General features: G+C 40.0%; 1 protein-coding gene across 1 annotated transcript in view; it reads left to right on the forward strand.

Annotated features, from left to right (window-relative positions):
- The first annotated feature begins 775 nt into the window (after positions 1-775).
- The window catches only part of ADAMTS16 (ADAM metallopeptidase with thrombospondin type 1 motif 16), a 140,306-nt gene continuing 128,733 nt past the window's right edge, over positions 776-12,348 (forward strand). The window contains exons 1-2 of the mRNA XM_075271171.1: positions 776-874; positions 11,105-11,415. Of these exons, the coding sequence (XP_075127272.1) occupies positions 832-874; positions 11,105-11,415 (354 nt within the window). The 5' untranslated portion in view covers positions 776-831. The remainder of the gene's footprint in view (positions 875-11,104; positions 11,416-12,348) is intronic.

The raw sequence follows: 12,348 nt of genomic DNA on the forward strand, positions 1-12,348 counted from the left end.
AGGTGAATATGTCTGTTATTTATAAAAAAAAAAAAATTCCTTCCCCAGCCTCATATTTATAAAAAAATTTAAAAAAAAGATCATGGACAACCTTTTTAATGCTGTATGTACACTAGCTCTGTAATATTGTTTAAGGCATATGTGTCAGAACCATGACTATATGTGGATTACTCTGTAAACTCCTCTGTACCTGTACACTTTATGAGCCCCGGGCAGAGAAGAAGGGGTTAATGATTGTACTACAAGGAGCCGCAGCCCACTGCACAGAGCAGACACTGATTGGTTGGGGGCGCTGTCAGTCACGGGCAAAAGCCGGCTGGCCACAATTAGTAAAGGAAGAAACACATGGGGACTTGGACAGGCAATAGAAAGACTCAGAGGAATCCTAGCTCCAGACAGCTAGCAGCACTTGTAATTGTAGCCTTCTGTAAGCCACAGGGCAAGCTTCATGCTGCACCCTGTAATACAAAGAGTTTAGCACCATACTATGTACCAGCTGAGAACATTGGTGTCTAAATGAATTGTGTGTGCTCTATGGCTGCTGCTAACCATCACTGATCCTTGTAATGCACTGAGAAGACTTCAAACAGAGATAAGGGACCTGCCTGAAGGGAGTAGATATGGCTATAAGAGGTGTTCTATGTTCCCTGCTGCTTGCCCTTGCTTTATGTAAGGTAAGATTGCTGTCTTTTCCTTAGTGCATTGCTAGGTGCCAGTATTAAATGAATAATGCATTTTTTCTTTCCCATGGTGGTGATGTGTAACCCCCAGAATGAACCTGTATGTACACACAGGACCTCTGTGACAGAGAGGAGCCCTAGTACCTTCTCTATGGCTCTGCACAATGATGTACTGGCTTTTACTGAACATGCTGGTGAGTATCCTCCCACTTGTCCATTCATTTGATCTATGTGTATGCATGCTATTACACCTTTTAGTATCTATACTAGTACTTTGCCACATAAAGACTGGTAAAAGCAAAACACATAGGTGTAAAGACTAAATATAACACAGGACATAGATTTTTGTATATAATCTATATGTCTGGTGTGCCATCATTTACATTCAGTAGCCATTACATGATCACCATCTATCTGAAACCTTCTCTTCCAGGAATGTGACAATAGTTTCCCATACCATAGATCTATTCCTTCTCATTGATACTGACCACATTGCTTGGACACTTATGTCTACGGTCAGCTTAAGAAGACAAGTGTCTTGTGGATACATTATCCAGGGGCATCAGCTGGTCATATTTCTTAAAGCAGCTGTAGTTCTAGCCCAGTAGGTGGCCAAGATAAAAGTAAGGAAATTCTTTTGAGGAAATCCTTAATGCCTCTAAATATGACTTGTCAATTATTTGAGGACAGCTCTGCTTTTGTTAGAGGTTGGTTGACTCCTGACAGTAGTTGCTGTAGTAACATTCTGGGAATTCTGCCAAGGCGACACTTATTTTTGCATAATGATGTATTTGTCTGCATGTGTGCAGTTCAATAGATATGACAATTTACTAACAACTATATTGCGAAGAAATTGATTGCAAGGCGCAACGCGGTCTTTAATTTTGTGGCTATTGTGTGTTTACCATACACACATTTGGAGGGCATATGTCAGCCATGTTGAATTGTAGCCTTGTTTAAAATGGCATATTTAATTTGCTGGTGTTTCATGTTGTGTTTCTAAAATATGCCATTTATCAGCTTGTTACATTAAGAAACTTGCCGCAGCTACTAGATGAGTATGTTTTATGTGCCCTGAAGTAGGCTGTGTGCATTTGTAAACAATCTGTCATTATTAAGACAAATAACTTGTTTTACTGTGAATGTTGTGCTAAGTTTAAATATATATTTGAACCGATGGAAGACCAACAATTTATAAATGTGTGAGAATAGCCTGGATTGTGAGCACTTTTTATGTGGAGTATAACATACATGACAGCAGTAGGGGGCGCTCACTGAACTAGATTTTGTATCTTGCACACACTGAAGTGTACCAGTTATGATTTGTGTTTCTTCAGAGGGAAGGAGATTCCGCTTTCTATGTATGTAGTTAATGTCGCAACAAGAAAAATCCCAGGCCCAGAACAGGCTGCAGAAAAGTGTCCTGAAAGCAAAAAATGCATCAAAAATGCTTTAAATCAATAATTGACTGTGTATAATATAGGTGCTGTGAAGCTGCAGAAAATATCACGATTAAAAAAAAAAAAAAAAAAAATCCCAGATTCCTCTATATACTTATCACCAGGCTGTAGGGACATATCGCTATAAAGACTGGATTACATATCACTCGGAATCCCTATACAGTTATTCCTGGTTATTGTATACTTTTTGTTATATTGAGGTCAAACATCATTGAACAAAATATCTGACTCTGGGTGTAACCAGGTCTTTTAAGACTGTGCACACACTCAGAGGTGTTCTCCTCCCCTGCATATACCTTCAATATGATCATATAGTCAGTTTTGCATCTACCAGAGAGTACTTTGTTATTTATAATAGTTATGTTTTAGTCACTCCTGTGAATTTTCTCAATTTTGAGTGTCTGTCCCATGGGGTATTAAAGGGATCCTATCATTCAATCACTTTTTTTTTTTTTTTTATCATTAACACGTCGGAATACCATGTAAGCGGGTGTTTTCTCGTGGCTGGCGGGCACGCGCAGTCGGCTTTGCCTTAGGCCCGAGGCCTAGAAGTTATAAGCCACCGCCGGAAGAAGACGCGCTGAAGACCTCGTTCCAAAAGAAGATGGAGGCGGCTCTGGAGAGTTCTCTGGCAGCATTGGGGACGCCCCCAGTGCTGTTTGAGCACTGGGGCCCACTCCCAGTGCTGCGAGAGAACTCATTTACATACTGGAAAAAAAAAAACTGGATTTTAGGCGAATGGCGGTGTGGAGAAGAATAGCCATTCTTAAGGCTATTCCGACATGTTAGTGATTGAATTATAGGATCCCTTTAAGAAATGTAGTGAAAATGAGTTGCTTATATATGTGTTTGTTTGTTTGGTTTTTTTTGTTTTTTTTTCCATGTATGTGTTTTTTGACAAGGGGTGGAATGTAAGGTGTTAATACTGTATAAACTTGGATATGTTGTAATAATGACAACCTACAGAATATAAGTAACATCTAATTCTGGCTGGTCAGTGAACACCATAAAAACAAAACCATAAAGAAGTGGCGCATACAGCTTTTCTCAAATTTTACCCCTTTCTGAATTCTTCTACAGCTTCATGGGGCATAGTTAGGATATTGTTAAAAAGTACAATTTGCTCCACAAAACTTAAGCTCTCATACGACTCTGAATGGAAACTTGACAAATGTTATAGCTGCAGAAGGATGGGGTTAATAAATACAGGAAAACAAGAAAATGAACCAAATGCTGTAAACGCCTAGTGTGGAGGGATATAGTGAATTAATAACCATGATTAATTATATATTAGATCACGCTGTTCAGCTAAGAGAACTGTTTTTAGATCATCTAATAAATACCAATACCAAAATTATTATATATATATATATATATATATGATAGATATTTATTTATTTTTTTAATGCACTAAATCCTATCATTTATCATTTAATCCTGTACTAGGTTATTTACTACATTTTTATCAGGCTTCGTGACCTTAAATCCTCATCTTTTCATGATGAAGGTTTCTGCCACTGATCAAGCTGGCATAATTCCTATTCATTAGTAACTTACCCAACATGGGGGCTGCGCCGTGTGTTTACCTGGTCCATGATTTAGAAATAGAGGTGGATTTGCTGAGGTCCAAAATATTAAGAAGAATCTTTGAGCATTTTGTGATTTATATAGAGGTGAGATTGCATAATTGTTAAATCTGTATAACCTGCTCATCTCAGAAATAATGTACAGTGCACAAATCTGGTTATGTGAGGTGAATAAAGTATCATGAAGAGTTTGCACACAAGCTTTGTACTCTCAACCGTTTAGTGTTATTTTACTAAATGTCTAGGTATGACACTTACAGAATACTTATTTTCTGGTGGTCAAAGGAAGTGAAGGGGTCAGTGTCACAAACTACACTACTTTATATACTCACACACAGTGAATACAGCCTGTTGTACTACATGTACATTACGCTAGGTTCACACCTGCGTTCTACTCTCCGTACTGTGGTTTCCGTCTTCTGCATGCCAGAAGACGGAAAGCACAGACCGGGTCCGGCCATGAGCGGCGGTGAGCGTTTTATCCTCTCCGCCGCGAAACCGGATTTTTTTAATCCGGACACAGAATACTGCATGTCCGACTCTGTGTCCGGATTAAAAAACCTGGTTTCGCGGCGGAGAGCATAAAACGCTCACGGCCGGACCGCTTTCTCACCCATTCAAATGAATGGGTGAGAGGCTCCTGCAGGTTTCCGTATTCTGCTCTGTTTTATGCAGGAAACGGAAACCTGCAGTACGGAGAGAGCACAACATATAGCTCTGTACACAGGGCTGTAGAGTTGGAATTGAGACCAATCCTGGATGGAGTCATACAAAAGTTATGTTTGGTTCACACATCAGTATGCCATCCGTCTGTTTGAATTCAGTTTGAGACTAAAAACGGACTGATACACATACTGATTGTATACTGACACCTTTTTATGCTGATAGCAAACGCTGTCCGTCCCCTAGAGGACATATAATAAATGTCCTTATCGCTACTTTGTTTACAATTTTCTACTTTTAATCCCCTTATTTGTCCTCTGGGGGATGGACAGCGTTTGCTATCAGTATAAAAAGTTTTCAGTATGCAATCAGTATGTATATCAGTCCATTTTAAAGTCTCAAACTGAATTCAAACGGACAGATGGCATACTGATGTGTGAACCAAGCCTTACAGACTCTGGCGTCTATATAAAGTAATTAAAGGAATCTCAATATAATTAATACTAAATATAATTAAAATGGAATCCAGGAGCTTAATTTAATACTGATGAACTCTCAAATCTGTTTGGGTTCGACACCCAGAATCCACACTGATCAGCTGATGCAGCCACCGGAAGACATATATAATGCATTTACAGAACAGAGTTGGAGTTTCCTGGTGACTCTGCTACAGTGGATGGAGCTTTGTACAGTATATACAGTTGTTTTGGTCCATACACTGTAGTGCTGCTGCCTAGAATTGCATCCCAGGCTGTTTCCAGCAGTATACCTTTTATATGCAACCTTTGGAAGCCGCTTCGGCTTTTCTGGGTTATTAATATCATATAGTTAACTAGATGAATTGTGATTTATTTATTTTTTCATCTTACTTAGAGATGAGCGAGTAGTGTTCGATCGAATACTACGGTATTCGAGATACTCATACTTGATCGAACACTACTAGCTGTTCGACGTTTAAGGTTCGATGCAGAACCAGCGTTGATTGGCAGAATGCTATACATTCTGCCAATCAACGCTGGTTCTTTTCTTACCTTTAGAAGTCTTCTCCGTGCAGCGTCCCCTCGGCGTCTTCCAGCTGGAATTCACTCTGCCTAGGCATCCGGCCTAGGCAAAGCCAACTGCGCATGCGCGGGCATGCCCTCGCATGCACAGTCAGCTCTGCTTAGGCCCCGATGCCTAGGCAGAGTGAATTCCAGCAGGAAGACGCCGCGGGGGCGCTGCGCCGGGAGAGGACTTCAAGGAGAATCCAGCCCGACCGTCACTCGTGGACTTGGTAAGTATAATTTTATCGAATGTTGCCTACCCCTGAAACGAGCATTCCCCCCCCCCCCATAGACTATAATGGGGTTTGAAATCCGTTCGAACAGTGTGCGGCTGTTCGAATCGTATTTCGAACCTCGGACATTTTAGTGTTCGCTCATCTCTAATCTTACTGTCAGTGTTATGAATTAGAGGATCTTTACTACTTCTGACTGACCATGGCTTACAAGCACCACAGCCCTGCTGCTACAAACAGAAATACTACCCACACAATACATCTACACTCGCACAAAGTTTGCTGCAAATGTTACATATACTTACAACCAGCTCTACTTGAAGACAATAGATGAGTGCTGGGTGTTTATGTAGCTGAAGATGGATAAAACCCTTTCACTGACTGATACCACCAGGGACTTTGCCACTGATCCTTTTACTGCCACAGGCAGACATGATGTTTACAGTGGACTAGAGATGGTTTAACCTCTCAGGCTTTGCTTAGGTCCCTGATTCATTTCAGGTCAGAAAAGTTCAGTACAAACCGTATGGTCATGGCACTACTCCAATATTTTATTTTATATTTTTTTTTTGTACGAAAAACCAACAGTATATATCGTACAATTATAAACCTAAAATATCTTAAGTTCCTAAAGTATAAATTCTTCAAGAAGGAGACTATAAAAACTACCGTTTTATAAATCCAGAAAGATGCAGTGACCTAAAAATAGACCTAAAATATGCCAATTTGCATATCCTGATATCCTCTGCTCACCACAAATTTCTCAGGTTCGAACTGCTATTCCAGGGTGCTTCCATTTGGAATATCCACAAACCCAAGATTATTTACAAAAATAACGGTGGAAGTAGCAGCCTTTCTCAGGTTAAAAAAAAAAAAATATTCACATTTCTTACTTTGACAATATCCTAATTAGAGATGAGCAAACGGCATTCGATCAAATTGGTATTCAATCGAATATCAGGCTGTTCGAGGTATTTGATTCTAATCGAATACCACGCGGCAAACACAGTAAAAATTCGTATCCCCTCCCACCTTCCCTGGTGTGTGTTTTTTTTTTTTTGTTTTTTTTTTTTTTTTATTTGAGTGTGGAAAGTGTGTAGTTGATAGGCTGTGACTTGGGCTTGTTAGATGCACCCAGGCATGCTTCCCCTGCTGTCCCAGTTGCATTCCAGAGGTGTTGTCATAATTTGCTGAGGTATCATTGTGGACTTGGTGACCCTCCTGAGTCGAATAGTGGTTTCCTTTGAAACGAACGTGGGTTCCCCCCCCCCCCATAGACTATAATGGGTTCGATATTCGTTCGAATATTGAGGGGCAATTCCAAACTAATATCGAATATTTCACTATTCGCTCATCTGTAATCCTAATCTCAGCCTCCTCATCTCAATTTCTGGAAAATCTAGTTACTCTAACAATACATTTGCTCCAGGGTCTAGGCTGGATTATCTATATGGAGAAATCCGATTGCAACCTGAGCACTTCCCAAAAAATTTCTAAGGTTAATCCTGAAATCAGATATGCAAATGACCTTCCTTCCCATGGAGAAGAAAAAGCAAATCTGTGAAAAAAAAATTATAGCCTTTCACAGGAGAACCTTATGCTCACTGAGAGGGAAAGTCAATTCTTGACTCATGACAGCATGCATTCCAGCTGTGGCATGGAGACGGTTTCACTTATAATGCCAGATTCTAAAGTCCTATAGGAGAGGTCTCGGTTTTCAGTGGACAAAAAGATGTTTCTACCCCACCTAGTAAAAACTTCTTTAGAGGAAGGTCCCATGGGGGTTCTCGCAGCCATAAAAAAAAAAAAAAAAAAAACGCTGCAGGAAAAACACGCAGTGGCAATGCATTATGGTTCTTCCTGCAGCACTTTATACAGAAAGTTCACAGAAGTTCCCTCTGCAGCCTTTCTGTTTCAATTATACCTATGGGGAAACCGCCACAGGTATAATTGACTTGCTGCGATTTCCAAAACTGCACTTGTTTTGAAAATCATGGCGTGTCTGCACTGTAGCTTTTACTGCAAAGTGGACATGAGATTTGCTAGAATCCCATCCACTTTGCCCTGACTGTAAAATTCTTTCTCCCCCCCCCCCCCCCATAGCGTTTCTTGGTGGGTTCAAGATCAAAACCTGAACAAAGGGGGTTTCCTGGTATCCAGAACTGTAGTCAGTGTTACCAATGATGGCCAGTAGGGTTGGAGTAAATATCCAATCTACTCTGTTGCAGCGTCATTTCATAACTAAAATAAGACACAACACCAAATTCTTTTGTGGAAATATTTTGTCCATGGTGTTTAAGGTAAAAGTTAACCAATGCAATAAATAATCGATAAATCAATAACCAATAAATTTAATCAATATAAAGAAGTATAAACTATGTCCATCAGCATTAGCTGATAGTCTAACCACCTACAATAAACACCATGACAGAACTATCCTTTTAAGGGTGGGGGGTGGGGCATGATTGAAGATCTCTTCTTAGACTGGCCACGAACAGCTGATGTGGCCGTTATTTATATTCAAAAATCCTGCCAAGAAAACTCCTTTAACCAATCAGCTGATGATCGGAAACGCCCATTAGGAAGCTTCCAGAGCTACAGTAACTGCCTACTGATGACCTGACCCTGACCTCAACATCAGCTGAGGGAAGAACAAAAAAGGTGGGAAAAAAAGAATAGAATTTATTAACCCATCATTTTTAGGCGCTATGTGTCCCCCAAGCAAGCCTGCTCTGGGGGTCCCTTGTCATTTTATTGGCACTGCACAGTTCTGCAAATGAGGCATGATGCCTGAAAATTATTTCAGCAAAATCTGCTTTTAAAATTCCTGAACTGTAGTGGTCCTATTCTTTTACCAGTTGGTAACCCCTGTCTTGCCACAGTAGAATGGCATAGCCCAGGGAACAGTCAGCCCTTTATGTATCCATGAGCTAACTGAATAAGAAGAAATGTGGCAGCAATCATGTGACCCTCGTACATGCATCATGTGACCCCCTGACGTTCAGTTAATAAGGCTGTGTCAACCCTTTCCCGACAGCTGCTGTAATAGTACAGTGGATGCTGGGTCTTTAAAGATGGCACCTGCTCTCCTGCACCGAGGTCACCATAGCAACCGTGTCATATTTTAAATGTTCAAAATGACAAAAAAATGAAAATGGCCCAATGCAAATGTTTGGGCTCCCTGCATGGTTAATAACTAGTAGTACTCTTTTTGGCAAGTATCACAGCTTGTAAACGGTTTTTGTAGCCAGCTGAGTCTTTCAATTCTTGATAGAGGGTTTTTCATCCATCCTCCCTTTGAAGCAGCGCCGCACCTTGGATGGGGTGGCAGCACGGGCGATTTTTGTTTTTGTTTTAGGCTGCTACCTGCTGGACCCCTGGGTATAATAATCGGAGCCCCAGGGGAGGTGAGGGAACATAAAGACACCACCACTGTGCCCTTGATATCTAGAGAGCTTTTAGTTTACCCAAGTTGCCTAGTAAATATTCCAGATGGCACAAAATAGTATATCAGAAGGGTAGCATGAGAGATTTGGTCTCTTCAGGAATGACTTGAATATGAATAAAGTGCTGCCATTCTTTAACAAAAGATCTGTTGTATCACATGATACCAAAATAACTTCCTGTAGGCATTTCTACACATTTCCATAGGTCTGCTTTTGTTAGGCTACATTTTGGGCAGCTTTTCAGTTATCATTTCACTTTCACAATTATCAAAGGGTGATTAACTCCTTAATGCCACAGTCCATTTTCACCCTTGCAGTTCCATTTTTTTTCTCCCTTCCCTCATTCCAAGAGCCATAATATTGTCAATTTTCATTTAATAGGGTTACATAATGGCTTATTGTTTGTAAAACAAATGGTACTTTGTAATGGCACCATTCAATATCCTGTACAATGTACTGGGAATTTGGAAAAAATTTCAGAATGAGATGGAATAAAAAAAAAAAAAAAAAAAAAAAAAGTTTAATTTCTATGTTAGCATATTGAGACACCTGTAACTTTTATATACTTCTGTATGGAGCTGGGTATTGCATCTTTTATTGCAGTGTATAGTGAAATCTATTCAAGCTCCTGGCTGTCATGACAACTGATCACCGCCCTCCAATGACGTTTCAGAGGGTGGCGATTGGTAAAAATGTCAGTGCCCCCTGGTGCCTGCGCACATTAGATGCCAGAGTTGCGTTTGACCATGACATCTAAAGTGTTAACAGCTGTGACCAATGTCGGGTGCTGGGCGTTTTATACAACCGGCATGTCCCATGTATGGAGAGAACTCGGCTCTTGAGCTCTCTCTCCATACACCCCTTCACACCTGATCACGACATGTATGTGATTTTGCATGAAGGGGTTAATTTCGAATGGCTCTCACCAGTGATTCTGGTGTCACTTGCAGGTCTAGCTGAAACAGAGAATCACTAGTTATAGTTGGGAATGTAACTGATTAATTTTAACATACGCTGCAGTACATGGAGCATATAAAAATTACATGTTTTTTAACTAGTAATTTCTCTTTCTATAAATTCATGAATTCTGCAAAGGAATGAATAGAGAAACTGCTTTCCTGTCTACACATAAGATTGTTGAAAGTCAGAGTGATGCTCACATGACCCAATAGAGGACTGGTTAGCGCTCAAAACTCACAAATGTTGCCACTGGTGAGAAGCCTACCTTTACTACTTCATGAACCTTTCTAAGAGGCCAAAGAATAAAAACTAATGGTCTGTACTAGAAAAAGTGAAAGTTCTCTATTAGTACATCTTGCATTGCATAATATAACCTGAGTAACAATGGCAAACGGTCACACTGTGCCGAGGCCTTGCCTTGGTGAAATCGCATATGTAAGTGATCAGTGAATTAATCCTATTGATTGATTTGCTCTTGCAGACCAATGGGAGAACAGTCAGTGTGCCAATACTACCTTACTCTTTGTTGAAAACTTCCTATAATTTGAGTTCTTAGCTACGGGTTCCCATAAGTTGGGCACTACGAATGTTACAAAACATAGGGGAGGGATTTTTTTTTTTAATTGGGGGGGGGGGGGGGGAGATACCAGAGGTTACATGCCTGACACTATATCTTTCATTTAGCTTAGTTATATTACACCATCGTATTCTGCAGTGCTTTACAGTGTTATTGTCATCAATGTGCGCCCTACTTCGGCAATCTAAATTCCCTATCAGTATGTCTTTGGAGTGTTGATGGAAACTGGAGAATCCAGAGGAAACCCAAACAAATACAGGGAGAAAATTACAAACTCCATGCAGATGTTGTCCTCCACTGGATTCTAAAACTCAATTTCTTCAATCCACACAGCCTATATTACTATTATATTAGATATTACTATGTTCTGATCTAAGGGTTACAAATACGTATAAAGCATATTTCATATGTATTGACTCTTGAGTTTTCACTTGTTTATACTTTTTGTACTGGCAGAATATGATATTGTTGAGGCATATGAAGTGGACCAAGATGGGAAATATATTACACACAGTATTAGTCACAGACGCAAGAGATCCGAAGACGCTGGCCATGTTCATCTCAAGATACGTGGATTTGAAAATGATCTACATTTGGAATTAAACTATGTAAATAACTTAATAGCTCCAGGATTTAAAGTTCAAACATTTAGAAATGGAAGGACAGAGTCTACAGAAATGTACTCCTCTCATGACTTCTGCTTTTATCAAGGAACACTACTGTCTCATAAGCATTCTGCAGTAGCACTTTCAACATGCAATGGCCTGGTAAGTGATCAGCGATGAAACGTAACTTTACTGCTCAATGTTCATATTTTTTATGATAACTTAAACTGCAGCAAAGTATCTTAACATGTTCACATACACTGTACAAGTCTTTGAAGTCTAGTATTTGTTACATTTAATGATTATTGATACAGCAACTTAACAAATTACTAAAAAAAACTAATTACAAATTCTTTTCACTTCCACAAATGCCAATGTTATGATAAACACTCCCAGCAAAAATGTTAAGTAAGCTACTAATACAAGATAACATTAAGGCTAAGGCCCCACAGCGGAACACAGCAAAAAAGTCCATGGCGGAAACTCTGTGTGTTTTTTTTTTTTTTTTTTTTTTTTTTTTTTTTTGGGGGGGGGGGGGGGGGGTACTTTCTAAGGAATTAGCAGAAATGTTATCATTAAGATACTTTTTGAGTGCTGCACCTATTCGACTTCTTCTTTGGAGAGCTGAAAAAAGCTGACGGGAATGTATCATTGGTAATGTGCAATTTTTAACTAATCACATCGTTATGTAGCCTTTAGAAAGGCTATTCTAGGGACACCTCTCCTGAAGAAATGCATTCCTCCATTTTCCCCCCCCCCCAAAAAAAAAGTTATCCTATATGCAAATGAATCTTTTTGCAGCACAGGGGGCATTACCCTGTGCATTGAGCGCACACGTGTTATCAGCAATGACACTTCTTCACTGCCCCTTACTCACATTGGAACTCCTCCTCTTTACTGCTTCTTACACTTCCATAAAGAGGCAACATGCCCTATGTTGCAGCATCCGCGGCTCGAGACGCGCTCCTGTTTAGGCCCATTCATTCGGACCTAAACAGAAGCGATATGCTGCGACATACCATTATACCTCTTCATGTTACTTTGAAAAAGGGATGTCTCACTACAACAACATGGATGTCATATATTGGGTCTCCT

This window comes from Leptodactylus fuscus, chromosome 4, assembly GCF_031893055.1.
Source record: "Leptodactylus fuscus isolate aLepFus1 chromosome 4, aLepFus1.hap2, whole genome shotgun sequence".
NCBI classification, from domain to species: Eukaryota; Metazoa; Chordata; class Amphibia; order Anura; family Leptodactylidae; genus Leptodactylus; species Leptodactylus fuscus.